The 19,933-nt window shown below is 40.5% G+C and overlaps 1 protein-coding gene across 1 annotated transcript in view; it reads right to left on the reverse strand.

Annotated features, from left to right (window-relative positions):
• Nucleotides 1-3,950: 3,950 nt before the first annotated feature.
• LOC112467024 (transmembrane and TPR repeat-containing protein CG4341) overlaps nucleotides 3,951-19,933 on the reverse strand; it is a 128,897-nt gene continuing 112,914 nt past the window's right edge. Inside the window, exons 2-5 of the mRNA XM_025035456.1 lie at nucleotides 18,722-18,962; nucleotides 13,169-13,465; nucleotides 7,986-8,877; nucleotides 3,951-4,069 (exon numbers count right to left, since the gene is read on the reverse strand). Coding sequence (XP_024891224.1) covers nucleotides 3,951-4,069; nucleotides 7,986-8,877; nucleotides 13,169-13,465; nucleotides 18,722-18,962 — 1,549 coding nt within the window. The remainder of the gene's footprint in view (nucleotides 4,070-7,985; nucleotides 8,878-13,168; nucleotides 13,466-18,721; nucleotides 18,963-19,933) is intronic.

Raw genomic sequence — 19,933 nt, forward strand, 5'->3', positions numbered from 1 at the left:
CCTCGAATCAACCGATTCCATTTTCCGCCGAACGACCGCCGGGAATCAACTTCCGTCTAGCAACGAAATGCGTTGTGAGCTAATTTGGTTAGCTATTTTAACGGTACAGAGTATCCTAGGCAATTACTGAACAAGATTATAGTCGCAATAACTGCAAATAATTTGAACAATCCTTGCTACTTAACATTATTAGCATTTTGTCTCATCCATTTTACGTTTTAAGACTCAAATGTTTAAGAGAAACAATTCGCTTATCGTGCAGTGATCAGTTTATAATATTTTACTGTTATATATTTATTATCTATAATACACAAATGCTGTTTCATTACACATTTGCGCGATTAAGGGAAACTGTGTGGCTTCGCTACAATTATTAATTATCCTGGTTACCCTGTTCACTCTCGTTGTTTTGCGACGCGCTTTTTTTTCCCCGGTCGGTTTTTCGCGCGCCGAGTCTTCGCTAGAGAGAGAATTATCAAACCATCACGTTGTTGTAACAATGAGAGGGCAAGGGGAGGGCGCGGCTAATTAAGTATCGACCTGCCGACAGGAGTAACAGAGTAATACATAATTACGATGTATTCTTTGGATACCCGGTCGGAGAGAACTTTTTGTCCCCCCTCACGGTTTTCCTAACACGCGGCGAAGGCTAATCAATTTTCCATTCACCGGCAGCCGTTGATGGATGACTTACGATCACGCCGGGGTTTTAATAAATCAACATCCGTCGCCACTACCCGGGCCTGTCATCAGTCTCCTTAGGAGTTGACCTCGGCAGAAGCGAGACAGTAGGCGCAAAATCGCCAATCGTTGTCCCGTTATCACGGCGCGAACAAGCGAGATCGTCGAGCGTATCGCGAGGATCGATCTATCACCAGAACCGGGACAAACGTTGGCTTATTTTAGAATTTTTTTCGAAAGTAATGAGAGACCAGGCCATGATTCGAAGACGGATTGCTATATATATATATATATATATATATAAAATACAATAAGTAAAAGGAGGATTTAATATATCTGAGAGAATCATGAAGCACGAAATGGACTTTATATTTTCTTCATAGCATCCAGACTGTAATATCCTGCGATATATCTGATCTGCTCGTAAATTTCCGCGAAAGAAAGTAAAACGGCCGGAGGGAGACGAGAGAAACGTGGCGAGCGAGCGAACGAACGATATATACGTCGCTTTCTTATTAACCGCTTCTTTCTTCCGCGGATGATGATGGAAGGACGTAACGGAAATTTCCCGGGCTATTGATTCGTATCGATAACGTACGTCGGGTGATAATTGTGCGCTATGTATCATCGGAAGGGATAATAACCGGAAGGTGATCAAATGAGCTGTCATTTTTCAGAGAATTCGCTTCGCGAAAGAAACATAGAATACACATAGAATGGAGGAAAAAACATAGTAAAGGACATACGATTTACGATCGTAATTTCGCTTCTAATAACATAGGGAGATATCTTTTACGTTTGCTAATTAAGTTACAGGGTGTCCTAGAATTCCTCTCATATCGTTTTTAACTTTGATATCTGATCCCAAATCATATATATGACGTATTATCACCGAAATTCTGATGATGCCAGCAGACTTTTTCGATCTTTGTCAAAGGATTAGCGATAGGTAATTACATCGCGCTTCATTTCACTCTAAAAGCTGATTCTGTGAAGGCCTGAGAGGTATTACCGTCAGTACCACGAAGGGACAAACGTCGGGTGTGGCTTATCTGAACGGACGAGCGGTTTCATCGGAATTTGCTTGTAACCGCTTGTAGCCGCAGTGCACGCTGGTTCAGCATGTTGAAGTAGCGTGTATAGTAATTACTTAACAAAGTAAATATGATTTCACACGCCTGTACGTATGTTCCGGAAATATTTTCAAACTGCCTAAGTCAAGATATCAATCATTGTACCAAGCTATATATCAAGTATCACAATACCACCAAAAAAAAATTAAATAGAAAATCTTCTAAAATTTTTCTGCGTCGAAGAGTAAAAATCTGATATTTCATGGATACGAGATATTTCATGGATCCGATACGAACTACTGATTTATTATTGAATAAATGTTATTACTGAAACAAGAAAAAATAGAGTGTTACGTGACTAAGCGTTGAAATTAAGGCAATATTGCAAGAAACAATATTAGCGCTTGAAAATCGTAATATTGGCATGACAAATCGTAACATCGATATTATTAGAGTTTCAAATCATTTTTCTTCGAAATAGCTTTTTTTATTTGCACTGCCGAGCTCGACAAATTTGTTTCAATAAGTAACGAAGTATACATTTTCTGCTCTGCACAACCGACCTAATTTACCGTGTTCTACTATCCATTTAGGAAAATTGTCTTGAAATGTTTAGCGCGTGAATTTATTAACTGACATATGCGATATCCAAATATCGTGATCAATTATATTTTTACATGTATAAATTTGAGGCAATTAATAGCTGAGAATTAAATAACTAATAGTGAAGTCTAATAAATCTATAATAAAAATAAATCTTTCTCTTTTAAATATGTTCTTAGCATATTTTACTATCAAAAGTGAAATCTAATTATCAATTACAATATTTTATATATGTCAAAAGCACATATAAAGCACATTTTTATCTTATTGTTAGTATCTGATTATGTTAAGTTATATTTATTCTACTCTATTTTCGCCTGTCTCACCCGCAATGTTTTTTGCCTTCATTAACTATCTATGACATATTACTTATGTATCGGGCATAACCAAAAGCAGCGCCATCCATTCAAATGCACATTAATTTATATTTATTCTAGTTTGAAATTACTTCATATATAATATTCTGGCTCTCATATACATATCACCATTTATACAAGTGATTCAGGAAGCTCTCACACATCCTTCCGTATCAAACTCAATAATAAATTACTACGAAATTATTACATGTTAATATTACGACAAAATTATTTTATCAGCTCTCCGCACCAAAATCACTTCGTCTCCAATCGCTATAATTTCACTATCGATTAATACGCCGCTTTCTATCGTTCAATTTAGCCGGCAGGAGTGCCATACTAAGATGTCTATGGTGGGTACATAATGGGGCAAGTACGTGGCACGTACTACGCGCCACGTAGCCGGCTTATCAGAAGCGTGCAGAGGGTAGGCAGGCTTATCGACTCAACGGCTTGACAGGCTTCCACGTCCTTTCCCACCTTTAGTAGGTGGAGCGTCGAAAGATGATGAGCGCCGATCGAAGGACCCCGGGGGACTTTCAGCAGCTCTCTCGGGGGCCGTCCTCGGTAAGCCCTGTACGAAGTCGTTGATGCGTCGTGAGGAAGGAGATAGCACAGTCGTAGGCCACGCTGACCGATATTACGTGCTTAAGGAGCTCACGGCCGTTTCTCCCCCCAGATATGACTACAGCCGTAAACAGAGTTTCCCCTCACCGGTCACCCTCTTTCCGGATCGGCTTAACGCGAGCAAATATATTCCGCGTCGCAGCGGATCGGAAAAATCGGGAAAGAATTAGTCGGTCAAATATGGGGATCGTTTGGTAATCTTCTTACCGGCATTCGTGCTTCATCGAGTCGTACTTAGCGGGCTAAGTTCAGACGACTATGCTGCTTATATAAAAAGAGGTTTAAGACCCTTTTTAGAGGACGAATTCATATTGGACCTAATATAGCTTTCACTTTGAGTCTCTCAGTGACGTGAGAGAAAAGATTTCGCATAATAGTTTAAAGGTACGATCTTTTAAAAATATATTTTTCACAGAATATGAAAAATGCGCGATTTCTTTTTGCAATTTTTCGTTTAACAGATTCGCAAAAATTATTAACTGCAAAACATGATAAATTATCAAGTTTCACACATTACTCGCGTATTTATGCGTATTTAATACATGCGGTTCGTGTACATCATGAATATTGACGTAAACAAGAAGAATATGAATGAATTAGGATGTAGTACTTACAGGTTGTAGTGCACGTCTGCCATGTTCGGTCGATAGCGAAGAGCTTGAACAAACGCTTCTTCCGCTTCGGCTACTCGCCCCTGTTCGCTGAGAATGCTGCCCAAGTTGCCATAAGCTGGAATCACCAGCGCAAACAATATTTAATTTAAGATCAGGAATATTTAATTTAATAAAGTAGAGGGTTGGTTGGCAAAATGTATCAAATATATTAAAAAATTCAAACCGATGATTATTCAACATGAAGATAATAATTTATCGGCTTCGAAAAATGTGATAAATATGAAGCACTGAGAAAGAATAATAGTGGAACACGGTGTCTGTATATAGGAAGCTGACGGCAGCAAGCTAATTATTAACGGATGGCACGATGTACAGGTGCGAAATACATCTTACGCTTTCGGTGTTAATTATTATCCTAGCGGCAATTACTTGAGAATTATCACGATCAAGATACGCCCGCCCATCATTTCTCTGCTTACGTGCTCGCTTGTATAGTTGAATATTCAACTCGTTAAATGATCAGCAGGAAGTGCCCCGGGAACATAGTTACATGCCGCGCGCACGCACACCGCGCCTATATACATCACCTCCCCAGACATAAAGGTTAATATTTTCGTAGTTATTATACTTCCAACGCTATTATGTGGTATCTGAAGTGCAGTTTGCACAGAAGTACAGTTTGCACTTTATCATTTAAGTGATATTAATTCTGGTAAATCCAAAGCATGATGTGAAATAAGACCGTGTTTCAAAGCAGAATTAAATATCTGCATAATACAATATCGACACCGTCTCGCCAATTGGATTTATAATTTTACTAGATATACATTTTTCAACGATTAAATCTTTATATGCTCTCTTTTTTGTTTTTAATTGTCTTAAATAGATAGCATTTTAAGAATAATTTCTAATTTCTATATTTAAAAATAATTTCTTAGAGATTTTAATTGTGTGTGTAAGATACATGACAGAAATATTCAACTACTTTTTCTTATAATCGGTACAATTTTAGACGTGTACTCAATTGTAATTGATACGTTATCGCCGTATAATCAGTGGAAATCGCAGTTAGCCGAGGGAAACGGTGCTATATATAGATACGCGTGTTAAATCAACGAGTAGACGTCAACCCGACGGCAGAGTGACTCTGCGGCCTCGGTGGTGCAAAGGGGAGAATGTACGCAGCTGTGAGGTGCAGGCTGTTGAGCAGGAAGGCGGGGTGGGCCCGCGGAAAGGGTGAGAATGGGCACGGATGCATCGTCCGGCGAATACGCGAGTGTGTCGGCGCGACCTCTGAACCAACAAAATGTAAATTTATTTCTCGTAGCGGAGCAGCCTGTTAACACGGTAACACGCAATTTCTGTCGGCGCAATTAAAACGCGCTGCGACGTTCGCGTCGGCGCTGACGCCCCGGTAGTAGCGCGTTGTGTCGGCGTCAGCTCGCGTGACCGTCCGCTCTCTCGCTCTCGATCCGCCCCGTTCTTCCCCTTTGCGGGAACATTAAAAAAAATGGATGAAGATTAGGTGGGAATGGGTAGCATCCCGAGAGAAGAGACGAGATTGTCTCGTGAGACCGACGACGGGCAAATGCCGGGTCGCGGAATTAAGATGAGCAGCTCTGCGGGATTGTTAATTTAAAAAATGTGGGGATATACACAGAAGCGAGGTTTCTTGGTCAAAATTTAATAAGCGTGTACAGTTATCTTTCATTTATCAAGTCGAATCGGGACGCGCTTCTTGAACGAGAAATTGTAACGAGAATTTTGTAATGAGGGAAGTTTGTAACGAGAATCTAACTTCTCCATATTTATATATATTAATATGAATTATTAATGATTATTAGTGATTTCTACATTAGTTTCGTTATAAAACCGATTTCATTTTGATATATTAAAATGATAAAAGTTTGACGAAGTGTGACTTTAAAATGCTCGGGATTAAAGCGAGCGAGAATGCATAAATAATAAAAATGTTGAGATAATCTTAAAAATAACGTAATGCGACCGATGACGTGGAACAGATGCGCAGCGCTGATGTGCGGCACAATTAATACGAACTACTGTCCGGTAGATTAAATCGCGCAATCAATCGTTAGATTATCACGAAAGTAAATGGAGCGAATAGAGTGTAAAAAGTGGCAAAGACGGATGGCGCCCCAGAGTACGCATGTGAAGGAAGAATCGGGGTAACTTATATGGCCGATGCTCTAGTATCGAGTTTAAAAACCAAATATCCATCTGTTTTTCCCTTGTAAATTTATTCGCAAAAAGATTGTACTGTTTGTACTTTCAAGGCACTTTTTAATATACGAAATAGGAAAACGTTGCGAAATTGCTTTCAATATACTGGATATATATATATAACAGCGAGAATATAGGCGGCAACAGTTGTGGAAGAGGTCAAATTAATACGGCAGGAACTCGTTGCGTCTCTCTCTTTCTCTCTCTCTCTCTCTCTCTCTCTCTCTCTCTCTCTCTCTCTCTGGCAATATACTCGCGTTGTATCGCGCGGATGAAACGCGTTACAGAAACGAAGCAAAAATTCTCGCCAGCAGCGAGAGAGAAGCCGGCCGTAGCAGTTACGTTCGCGGGACTGTAAGTTAAAATAATTACGAAAAAGTACACCGTGGAGGATAAGCGCCGTATGAAAGTGGATAAAAGGTGAAAAAAGGTCGGGACGGATTAGAAGGATGCATTAAAGGGAGAGCTCGACGGATGAGAAGAAACGAGAAACTCACGTATGCTCTTAACGCGCGTATATGTTGGCGCGCATAAGACGTTTCCGTCAGATAGATTAAAAATATGAGATATATGCAGAGCTAGAAGAAACGCGGGAGAGAGATAGTTAATCTTTCACTGCATTAAGCAATCGCGCACAGAGAATAATCTAATTGTAAGAGAATATAACTGTCCTGCGTTTATTGGAATTATTAGATAGAATTTATTGGAATTATGAGAATTAATATACTCTTATTTAAAGATAAACTTGTTTAAATAAAAATATGTATAGTAAAGATTCCAACATATTTATTCATAAATATTTCGGACAAAATTACTTTATAATAACTTTGTTAAAAATCACGTTAAAATTATTTTAAAATAGAAGTTTTTTTTAGAACAAAACTCTTTTTAATTCTACTTCTGTAAATCAGCATTTTTTGCATGCTGCACGCAAGTACGTATCTGCGAGTCAGTATAAGATCCGTGAAATCGTGGAAAAGAGAAAAAGAGGGAGACAAAGCACAGTGGAAACGGAAAAAGAAGGGTCAGACTTTTTTCTCATCGCATGCCGCGTATACATCTTTCCGATGATTTTATGGACATGGTAGGCGCATAGTTGCTCGCGTCGAGGTGTAAGATGAACAGACGGGATAACACATGCCCGTGCGTCGGTGCCACAATGGCTCCTGGCGTTACAACGAGAAAACAGGCGGCGCGCGATATCCGTCGGCACCGTCGGCTGGCAGGGAATTTCACTTTTACTTTGGTCGTATATTTCGCTGCGGTGACGCGCCTATCGGGCTTCGATCAACGCGCAATGGCTTTTTATTATTAACGCGCGTGGCACGTTTTACTATCTTTATGTCTTTAATCCGTCCGGCGAAGCGGTAACGCACGGAACACCGGTTGTTCTCTTCCATTTTTTTTATGACACTTCGTGTATAAAGAGTGACACTCTCATAGATATTGTATGCATTTAAGGGCTCGCAGTCAACGACGGAATGGTCACAGCTGATAAAAATGTCACCAATGTTGACGATATTTCATGAGATATATCGAGACGACGTTGGGCTCTGCGGTATATGATCGCGCGCGGTCGTTAAAAAAATACATTATTTAGCAAAAGATGGGAGTTTTTAAGTGGTTACTCTACTTGATGAGAAAACTGTCAGATACACTTTGATATCTGTTCTTCTTTACTCGTCATCTTTTCCTTTTTGTTTATTATTCTATAATATATGTATATACGTATGTACAAATTCAATTATTCTCCTTCCATATTTGTCCTTAAACTACAATTAAGCCCTTACCTTTCGGAGGATTGACGTGCAGCGCGGATCTGTACAAGCTCTCCTCGTCCCTCCAATCGGCATTCCTCACGAGCGTTTTCGCCGACATCACGCCGATGAGAATCGCCGTTCCCAGCAGCACCGCTCTGCCGCGCGTCCTGGACCCGTTTCTCCTCGCTATCCGGTAGCATCCCGACACCGCGGCGCCGACCACCAAACATGCGCCCACGCTGGGCAGGTACAGTATCCTCTCGGCTATAACGAAGCCCACGTAGAAGAATAGATTGCTCGCCGGCAGGAACGGGAGCACAAGGAAGCCCAGGGAGACGGCGAGGGCGGTGGCCGCGGTTTGTCGGCCGCCGACGTTTACGCCGTTCACGCCGCCGTTGCTGTTCGGCCTCTTGGCACAGTGACAATCGCCGAGCGGACTGTTATTATTGTTGTTGGCCGCGCGACAGCCGTCCGTGTGGCAGCCGCCGGTGCGCCTACCGGCGCACACCGGACACCTGGACGACGCCGATCGTGGATACGCTTGCTGGAGCAGGCTCGTCGTCGAGTCTCGACGTGGTCGTCGCACACCCCTGATGGCCCAGAACGCCGCGCCGATCAGGACGGCGTACAGGCACACGGACTCGAGATTCCGCGGGTCCCACGGGCTCGTTATGCGCGGCACGGCGTCCATCGACCAGTCGAAGCTCAGCGTGCTCGGGCAGAGCAGCATTCTCGCGCTGGCCGCCGGCAGATACAGGAACGTCAGGCCGCGCGTCAGCCGCGACGGATGCCGCGCCGTCGGATTGTCCGCGCTCGCGAACTCCGGCCTGCTCCCCGCGAGCCTGAGCCGACCCAGGGCGAGCAGCGCGAGACCGCCTGACAGAATGCCGACGCTGCGACCCCGAGTGAATCCGCAGTTACCCTGAAATCCAACGGATGACGGGTATGGCATTACTCGTATAGCTTATTGTGCCGCGTCGTGTGTGTGTGTTTGGAGTTTCGGTTAAACTAGGTCAAATGTTGTGCGCGCAACAGAAACGTGTAGGTGTGCGCTATAAGAAACTATTTAATTTGTTGGGACTCGCAACCGCTAAAATCAAACTTTTAAATTCTATCATCTTGATAGTTATTACATCACAGATTTCAACTAAATTACTCTATATATGTGTATATAAAATATGAATAGTTTTTTAGATGGATGTTTATAGATGCTCGACTCGGCTCAACACACTTTTTTTCGCCGTAATAAAGAGAATAGGTGTCATAGATTTAAAACGCGTAACTACGAGATAGCATGCAAGCGCGTACTCTGTGTCGCGACACATGTGCGCGAGCGTGATACATGCATCGGTCGCGCGAGTGTACATATACAGAAATAATAAAAGTACCGTAGACATGTATTACGAGGTATCTCGGGAAATATGGTACTGTAATAACGCGGCGCGACGGTATTCCTGTTGTCAGTTCATCGGTTATACGTTGTTTCCGTATTGTATGCTGCGTTCGTGCTCTTTTTTTTCTCATGGATAAGCAGAAAAGGGAAAAGGGGCGAATTGGAAGTATGAAAGTCTTCACACAGTCGCCGATGCGATGTTTACCTCGGTGAACGCGGCATTGCATCCGACCGGAAGATAGTTTCGGTTGGATGGAAAGGAGAAAATCGTTTGTGTCCGACGAATCGGTGAACAAGACTGGTCTCGCTATACAATGCTCGTGTTGACGAAACGCGAAGGGATAACAGACGCTCTACCTTCATCGTTCGCGATGGACAAACAAAATGTTAGTTAAGAATGGCAGAACGGGTTCTTACGTTACGAAAAATCCATTTTTAGCGAAATTATAAAGCAAAAGTAATTTTAATTTAATTGCCTAATTATGAGCAATAACATTGAGCAATAACACAATAATACGACAAAAAATAAAGATAAGTTTTAAAAAATCAATTAGAAATTTATAGCAATTGAAATCATTGAATAGTCATTGAATAACCGATATATTTATTCGATATTTTTGCAACCTGATGATATTTTATCAGATAACCGAGATTTATCATTATAAACTCTCACAAGATGGAAAATATAGGAATACAGGAACACGTCCTCTAGATTATATTATTAGATTATATTGAACTATACGAAATTCGTGCGAAGAGTCTTAATGAAATTTCCGTCCGCAGTAACCGCGGCTGGAAACGCGATTCGAAAGTTACACAGACAGTCGGATCAGGTTGAAATAATAGTTTGCGGTGAATTTATAATTCACGTTAAGCACGATTACGCTCTTCGCCGTGCGCAGAGACACTCGTCTCGTATCTCAGACTGAAATGGGAACTGGCGCAAAGTGTGCCACAAAGTTCGTTAAAAAAGTTAGCTGACGCGAAATTGAATGCCACATCGTCGTGTTTAAGGACGGTGTCGCGCGGGCGCGGGCGCGCGTTTTACTGCACATTGCTTCCGGTACGCCTTATTACTTCGCATTACCCTTTCTCTGTTCGACTCCACTCCTCCCTTTCTCTATTCCAATTTTGTATTATTCCGAAGTTTCTTGCGCGCCGCGAGTTCGCAAAAGAGAAGAGACACTACACGGGAAGATTTGTCGAGGCCGTGAATAGTTTAAAGCTTGCCTTAATAAACGAACGATACGTCGCGCTTCGTGCAAACTTCCGGCAAGTTCGTTACAGCCGTAAGATGTAATTTTCCGGACGATGCGAGCGGGTTACGACTTACGACGAGGCTGCATCCGCGCGGCGTTAGTGGCTCCGTAACCGCTAATTCCGGACCGAAACTTTTGCTATAAAGACTTTCTGTGACAGCGACAATTATCCGTATTACGTACAATAAGGCGCTCTGCATGTTTCGCAAAGACAGTGTAACATTACGCGGTTAAATGTTAATTTATTCGGGGACGGCCGTCCTGAGAAATCGATCGTTAAACGTCTGGAAAGTTTCCGGTAACGAATCTTCTTTTATTCTGCTTAATCAATCGTGTTATCCATTCCGAGAGAATTAACATTAATCGTTCTATGATTTAATAAACAATAAGACATTCGCGTAATTTATATATGAAATGAAATTTTATCAAACGCGCGGTAAACTCGCTATTGGCTTATGTTAAATTTAAATGCTTATGTTAAATTTAAATGCTGCTTTTATTAAAAAAAAAAAAAAACCGTGATCGCGCATTTAAATTCCAAATGTTTCGATAATCTGAATACGTTCTTGCATCCGGATAAACTGGAATTAGTTTAGATTATCGAGGTTGCGCCATAATTGCCGTAATTCCATCACTTATCGCGGATTTTCTGTTTCGCGACGATATTGTTTTATTTCCGATAAAACGGCCAACGCGAAGCATCCAAAAGGAAACAAACGTCACAGAGCCGGATTTAACGTCGCGGCGATATTTCACGAGGAGATATTCAGCCGGCCGGGCCGTTCGATACTCTCTCGCTGAATCGATAATCTGAAAACCAGATTTTTCCAATTACTTCGCGATCGTTCCGGACAGTTCGATCGTAACTTAATAAATTTCCGCTCTCCGCCCTTCGCGCGCTTTCCGCGTCCATCCTCTCGGTTCTAGTTCTCATCTGCCGAACGTCACGTCTCGTTTGTCTCCCCGGATCTCGTTGCAGCTTCCGCCGTTCCACGCATATTTCCGCGCGGCCGGAATGGCGACAAAGCGAGCAGAAAACGAGAAAGAGTAAGTACCATTGCTAACGCCGGTGATGTTTCCGCTGTCGAATAGCGAGGCATTTCCGTTTTGGATTTCGCACGAAAAAGCTGCAATCTTCTTTTAACAATTACGTGTCGCGCTACGTTGGGTTTTGTACTATAAAAGATAATAATTTAAAAAATTAGAAAAAATTAAAATTATTATTTGACACAAAAAATGTACGATTTAAAATTTCTAAAAAAAAAATTCTCTGCTAGCACTTTAATCCGCCATTGAAGCATATTGCACTCGACTATAGATTTTTATGGAAAACGGTGCGAACGATTTACGCTCGATGGTGGATACCCTGAGCTGGGCGAAAAGGAGAAGGAAGCCGCAGAGGGATGCACAGCCGACGCGGCGCGAGCGCGAGGACGAGAGGAAATATAATAAGAAGAGAAATATAAATGGGGAAAAGGGAAAGGGGAGGGCAAACGAAAAGAACGAAAAAGACGTGTAGAGGCCTCAGAGGCGTTTGGAGGGATGTCGGAAAATGCGAACGATCCTCTTGGCACCCCTCCAACCGCGGCGTAGATAGGGGGAGAGAAACGGGCGCACGTCATGCATCACGCGAGGCGTCCGGTGCATCCAGCGCATCCGGATGCACCGTGCGCGAAAGGAGATGGCGGCGAATGGGGGTTTTGGAGATTGCGAGGAGGGAAGAGGGTAGGCAGGGTGTGAGTGACGACAGTAGGCATGGCACCTAAACGCGGAGGCTGGAGATGGGCGGCTTACCGTGTGTGTGCGCGCATCAGTTCGCTGTCTTCGCCAGAATGCAGGCAAGATGCAGCGCATTGCAACGGCACTGCGTTATCAGTTACACGCTTCCCCGAGCCCGTATGTGCGCACGCGGTATGCCTGTCTTCCGCCTTGTTTCCCTGTCGAAACTTTCACGCTCCACGAAATGAGACGCGCGAATAAACGACGACGCGGCGCGGCGCGGCGCGGCGGCGTTCTCGCGCGGAAATCGTGCGGCGCGTCCGCAAACTGATATCGATTCGCGAAATACCGTTCTATCCTGATGGTAGTTCTATCGAAGACTATCAAGTTCCAAGCGCAGTCATGTATAGTTTGAGATACCTTTATCTGTACTTTGCTGGCACTTTTAAATGCGCTTAGTTAAACTTAATATCTTTGTATATATCATGTACCAAGTGTTCATATTATATGATTATCATTGTGACGAGCAAAGTAATGGTGTATAAAACTTTCCTGGTAATTTGTTTTAATCTGCCATTCTTACACAATTTATAGTACGATAATCTGCGGTTGTACGTAACTCATTGTCAGAGCGAATCCATTAAACATTATTGAAAGAATTCAGAGCAAGAGTGAGCAAGATTCGTAATTTTTTATAACGACTAAATTTCGCATTTATAATGTGAAATCTTAAATTACTTCATCTCTCGCTCTGAATGTCTGATGATTCAGCTGTCGCAAACCGAGCTCTTCACAATGGAAATACTCGATACTGCTGAACTAGATAATATCGTGCCACTTACCTTTCGACTTGGCTCGCCTCGACAGAGTTCCCACAGAAGGCAGAGAGCCAGGGACGATATGCCCGTTTCCTTGGCGAGGGTGGCCAACGTTGACGACACTAGGGCCAGTAGCAGAGGAAACGGCGATCTCGTGCGATTACAATGGGCTGAGTACGTCAGGAAAGATGTCAAGGTCAGGAAACAGGCAAGAAGGTCGGCACGTCCGACTATACCGGCCACAGCTTCACTGTGAATGGGATGGACCGCAAACAGGAAACCCGTGATCGCGTGCGCGAGATTGCTCCTTCCTGGTAGAACCTGCGGAGTGTAATTGCGGATATCTCGTAAGGTACACATGTAAATGTCTTGCGAGGTGATCCCTTCGACTGACGGGAGTGGGGCAAATTAGCTTCAACGTTAATTGACTCCACTCCGTCGCGGGGATTGTGCTTGATCAGATCGATTTAATTATCTATCAGGCAAATGGTCAACAATAATACCTAATAGCAATTTGTCCGAGACATTAGAAATTGGAATTCATAATTTTATGACACGCGGATTTATTTTATGTCAAGATTTTAATGAAGAACATTCTAATTAGCTACAATTTATTTTGTTATAATAATTTAATATGTGTTGAGAGACGTCGAATTAATACTGAGACATTAACGAGAAAGTAAAACGATTAAAGACAATCATGTTTATTCACAATAACAAAAAAATTATTGAAACATAAGGAGAAATATTTTGGTCAAAATATGAAAAGGAATATCATATGTAAAGATGCAGAGGAATATACAATTTGCAGTTTTATGCACGACGCTTGGTAATCGTCGGCAGCAGTCATTGACGAGGGTTATTCGAAAATTATACGATCCGATGCACATTTGCAATAAGGGGATAAAGGGGTAACGGCGAGACGGACGGAATTCCGAGCAGGGAAATTGTATAAATGTCGTATTTTTTTCAACGCGCCAGCAGAAAATTGAAGGTGGCGGAAAATGGTACGGAAGGAGAATCGATCGGAATCGAGAACGTGGAAACACCGCGGCGCGGCGAGACGCCTTACTGGAAATATTAACAGCATGCATAACTCAAAACGCTGCTCTCGAAGTACGAGAAGTACTTTCATTAATACACTTAGACGCAGTTAATTAGCGCGACAGTTTCATTATACGAGAAAGTGCTGTGTGTATTAAATTAAAGCGGCTCCTCGTACTTGCCACTTTCTCACGCTCATAATAACGCGCTAAAACGATTTGAGTTGCTAATGAACTTATAAAACGGTATGCAACTTGGATATTACTGCTTATTTTCACGATTCCAAGAAATGTGCTAATTGTAAGTACCCTCACACCCCGATCACTCTCCGCACTCATCCACGACCACGTGTAACGTTCGTTCTCGACTGAGGGATATATTTCGCTGCAGGCAAGTGACGTAATATAATCGTTATTATCAACTGTTATTACTTTACTCGAGAGTCCAATCTAATAATGTAATGATAAAAACGCTTTCTGCGCTCACTTTTGACGTCAGTATAATATGAAATATGACAATAGTCACGAAACTCGTCACGCGCGCAATGAATTTCGCGTGAGACAAATTTGAAAATTGCCCCGGCAATTTTACATGCGAATTCTTGACGTAAAAATATTGCTTGTCAACCAGAATATCATCACATTACGTCGATATCATCGTCAAATACCTCAGTTGCAAAAAATAGTCAGCGCGATGCTCGCAATATTCCATCACATGCGCGATATACGAAATCAACTTCTAAAAATTGACCTATTTTTGGTTTTTATTTTGTTATTTACAAACAAAAGGAAATAGAACAAAATATTATACAGTAAACATTTCTTTTAAGTAATGAGATTTATCGATTAGAAAACTTGTCAATTGTTTAAAGAATTATGAAAAAATGTATGAACAAAAGTCGTAGGAGGAATATAGATATTCTCAATATTCTTATATTTTCAATACTTAGAATATTTTATGAGTAATAATATATTAATTCATGTTTTACTTAACTTTGTTTATTTATATGAAATTTATATGAAATTATATAAAATTTCGTTAACGTATAAATACACATAAATAAATAAAGCGAGCGTTACGTAAATATATTAAAACGATATAAACGTAAATAAATAAACATGTGAATATAAATATTTGTATTTATATAATTTTATATGTAGGTGAATAAAGTTATGTATAAAATATACGTATTAACGTATTATAAATGCATTTGCTGATGCAAAAGAAAAAATGTAAATTTGCTTCTGACAGAAAAAATTTTTAAATACAAAAAGATACAATGACTCAGAATTGTTTTGTCGATTTGTTGATTAAAAGAAGATAGAGAATTAAAATAGTTTTTTGCATTTTTATATTTATAATATAATTTTGTATTTTTGTGTTTTTGGATTTATTACTATATATCTGTCAATTTAACATTCCACAGATTCTTCTTTGTAAAACTCCGTTAATTTCACGATCTCTTCTTTCAATCACTTTATCTCAAATTTTTCTTTCTTATTTTGTAAAAAAACAACAAAATCCTTTATCAAATATAGAAATTCGTAAATTCGTTAAAATGACTCGTTTAGTATATACTGACTAATATTATGTTTGCCACTGACCGCCACAAACCCGTCCACACAGTAAACTTTAGGTTTACTGTTTTCCTTTTGTGATCTTATCGTTCCTAGAGCAAACTTATAACAAACTACTCGCAAACAGCAACCGAACAAATGAAAAATAACAACCGATCGCGAACTGTTTATTAACAATTTGCAAATGTTAATAAGCACTTTACAATCGGTTGTTATTTTTCATTTGTTTGATTGCTGTTTGCGAGCAGTTTGTTACAAGTTCGCTGTAGGAGAGGCAAGATCAAAAGGAAAGCCAAAGTCAACACTAGCATAGACATCATGTTAAATTTTTGCAAATAAGAGAATTAATCATGAATTTTTTACACGCATTATTCACCAACAGATCGAGTAAGGTTTGCGAACAATTCGCCAACACAATTCGTGAAATGTTTTCCGGCAAATATGCATTTTAAATAAAATATGAGTAGTGTTTTGGCCGTTTCGCACTTGCACGTGAAAATACTACCTACAATATTGCCTACCAATGTCAGTATCCTTAAGTTTCGGGATAAATATTATCACATTGAACGTCTCGGCTACGCAGAAAATTAAACCACGCGATATCAGCTTGCTAGTACTATACGTTGCACAGTTCGAACAAATAAACAGTACGATACGACTCAATAAACACGTTATTTTTACGAACGGCAGTTCACAAGAAATAAACCGCATCGTTTACGAATGTCGAAAAATAAGCTTAATCTTGATGGAATCTGTCAAATCTCTGCATTACGCTTTGCTGCTGCTTCGTATCTAGGTTATACATGCGAACTATTGACATGAAATTGTCTGTCGATGTGAAAATTTTTAAATATATATTGCGGCAAATATACTACCAAATATTTTGGCTACGCGGAAAATTAGACCACTCAATGTCAGCTTAGTGTCACGTGTAATGCAGTTCGAGCGAGTATAAACAGTATGAACATTAAAAATACATTTGCATTAATAAGTTATTTCGTGAACGGCAACTCGCGGAAAACCAACCATGTCGTTCATAAGTTACGAATGTCGGAGAATAAGCCTAATTCCGGTGGAATTTGCTCATTTTCTGCATCATGTTTCTCTGTTGTTTCACATCTATACGCGGATCACGTGAAAATTGCCAATTTGAGTATCCTTAAGTATTGTAGCACATGTTATTACCGAATATTTCAGTTACGCAGAAAATTAGTCCACGCAATATCAGTTTAATATCACACATAACACAGTTCAAGCGAATATATCTCCATAAACGGATTATTCTCGGAAACAGCAGCTCGCGGAAAAGCGACCGCGCGTACATACAAAGTGCTACGAATATTGAAGAATATTGGTAGAATCTGTTCATTCTCCGCATTACGTTTCTCTGGCGCCCAATGATTTCGCTCTTCTATTCGTTTAATTATTTTTCAAACTTATTCGAGGACTGTTTACTGAAACTTTTGGTACATTTCCTAATTTGTTCAAAATTTTATCGAAGTTACGTATGTACATACCAAGTTGACCAACATATTTTTTATATAATTCAATCAAAGTATGATTAAGTTTGTGTAATGTACTTTAGAGAGCGCATGTACAGCTGAGTCTTATTTGAATTATCGTACATATAATTAACTTTGATTTAAATTAGTGTAACTGTTATAATTGAACTTGACGTAATTTATTGCACGTATAATTAAATTGTACTTTACGTGGCTCTTCAAAGCGTCATTAAAACATGCCGAAGTTAAATGCTAGCAAAGTTGAACACAGTGACCGAAAGAGGTGATGTAAAATTAAAGTCTCATTAGGATGATAGGACCTCGTCGCGGCTCTTTTGATCCTCCGACGTATCTGGAAGTCCTATTTGAGATGTTCGCGTGTTACGCCGAATCGCCATTACAATTCCCTTTCACGACCGGCCCCATCGTCCCTTCCGGAATAGGAGGAATCCAAAGCTAACTAAAACGAAGTGACGTCGTAAAATTAAAACTGCGCAGCAGGCTTATGGCAAAGTTAAACGGGCTCTCCCTCGTTATTTGAATCCTCCTGCCGACAATTCTCTGGAGAGATGTGCTCCGGCATAAATAAAATAAGAAGGATCTTCCGTGGCTTTATTTCGGATATAAAACGAATCTAGGATTACTTAATAATTAGATGGATTCATAACGTGACTTTTACTGCGAAGCGAATTGAGCTTGTAATTTTCTCCCAACAAAACCATGAAAATTAATGTCGTGTAGTAGAGATTGTGGTGTAACCGATGGAAGGAGAATTTTAAGTCTACCAATACCTAGCAGATGCCTAAATCTTGATTAATTGTCGGTATCGCTTATTTTGATGGTAAACAATTTACACGAAATACAAACACAAGCAGCAGGAGATAAAATTTGTTAATAATTAGCTTTTTTCATTGGATATTGATGAATTTCAAATATAGATTCCAGACTTTACATTAATCTCCTTCATGATACGCTGATTTTTATACCGAAAGGGGAATACACAGCACGGGCGTTAACGATAATATTTCGGACGAACTTTTAAGATTTTATTTTTGACAGCCACTAAATCATAGGATATTATCAAAACTCCCGTGTGATATGCGCTCTACAGGTGTCACCGTTAGCTCCTTTCTATCGCCTTGGCATAAAATCCGTATGCTATTTGTCACGACACAATCATTTTGTTGTTTTAATGCGGTCAACATTTTTTAATTTTGTCGCAACTTATCGCGGAATTAATTTATTTTGCTTCGCAAGACGATATCTTATGCCGGGTACTCACTAGGACCGTGCAACGTGCAACGCAACGGTTGCTGCCATGCAACTAGTGAGTACGTGTCCTTATTTCGGAACAAACCCCTATTGTGAAAAAATTGTAGCAACCGTTGCGTTGCACGTTGCACAGTCCTAGTGACTAGTGAGTACTCGGCCTTAGAGCGGAAGCGATTACTCACCTTTCTGGCGACCTTGACCACGAGAACGGTGCAGGCGGCGTGTAATGCTACGTTCACCAGATGGTAGCCCCAGGGTTCGAGGCCACCCAGAAAATGATTCAGACGAAAGGTGGCCACACAGAGCGGTCGATAGCTTCCGTGCGAGCCACGTTCCGTCAGCGGTGTTCCCCAGAAGTCATTCTCGAACAACCGGTACCATGGTGTGCTCGCCAGCAGGTCAGGGTTCGTCAGGATTGCTCTCCTGCAGCAAAGAAATAATAGTCGAGGTTATATACTAGTTTACTAGTGTAACAGAACGCGAAAATTATATATAATGTATAATAAAAATTTCATTTATATGTGCGTGCGTTTGTTTAATTATGGTCATAAATTGTATTATCATTTAATAAATTATTAGATTAAATAATGAAATTATTAAACTATAGTAAAACCGTGATAATTAAATGTGCTTTTTTATTAAATAATAGATAATGCAATGATGAAAATTCGTGGAACTTGATAGGATCTCGGTTTAAATTCGTGTGAATTATAATCCAATTTACGCTGAAAAAAGGTAACTAGTTATGGAAATAGCAAAAATTGATAAAATCGTTTTTTTTTTTAGTACGCCGTGTAACTTAATTAGTGTATTGTAGGAATGCAATCCGTATTAGGTTACCAGGGCAAGCCGTGTTAAAAAATCTGCGAGATAGGTATTGTTATACCTAACGCAATTCGACTCGCGCCGCGGTTAAAATAAAATAAGCCGTTTCTCTTTCAATTTGCTTATTTTCCTGCCATGCCGTGCAATTTAATACGGGATTTGCAACATTTCGGTCAGTTCATCGCGTTAACCGCATCAACCAAAGTCCTCGGGCCGAATGCCAACGACAAATCATTCGGGGTGGCATTTAATAAACCATTTTTATCTCACGTCCATGAATTAATTACTTGGGCCGCCCGTACACGTACACACCATCTCATATATGGATGTATCAGTTGGCAGAAACAATTTTCGCGCTCGTTATCGATTGTTTCCTATCAGCGTGTAAATATCAATGTATCGACGTGTTCAGACCTTGTTTGAGGGTTTTATTTTCCGGGGGTAAAATTGAAAATTAATAAAGAGTATTATTTGTTTGATGGAATATTTAATGAAATAGCTATTACGTCAAATAACATTTTAATATAAATTGTTGCTTCCGAAGGGAGGGATGTGGAAAAAATGATACC

This window comes from Temnothorax curvispinosus, unplaced genomic scaffold (assembly GCF_003070985.1).
Source record: "Temnothorax curvispinosus isolate PA1 unplaced genomic scaffold, ASM307098v1 QBEX01016800.1, whole genome shotgun sequence".
In the NCBI taxonomy this organism is placed as follows: domain Eukaryota; kingdom Metazoa; phylum Arthropoda; class Insecta; order Hymenoptera; family Formicidae; genus Temnothorax; species Temnothorax curvispinosus.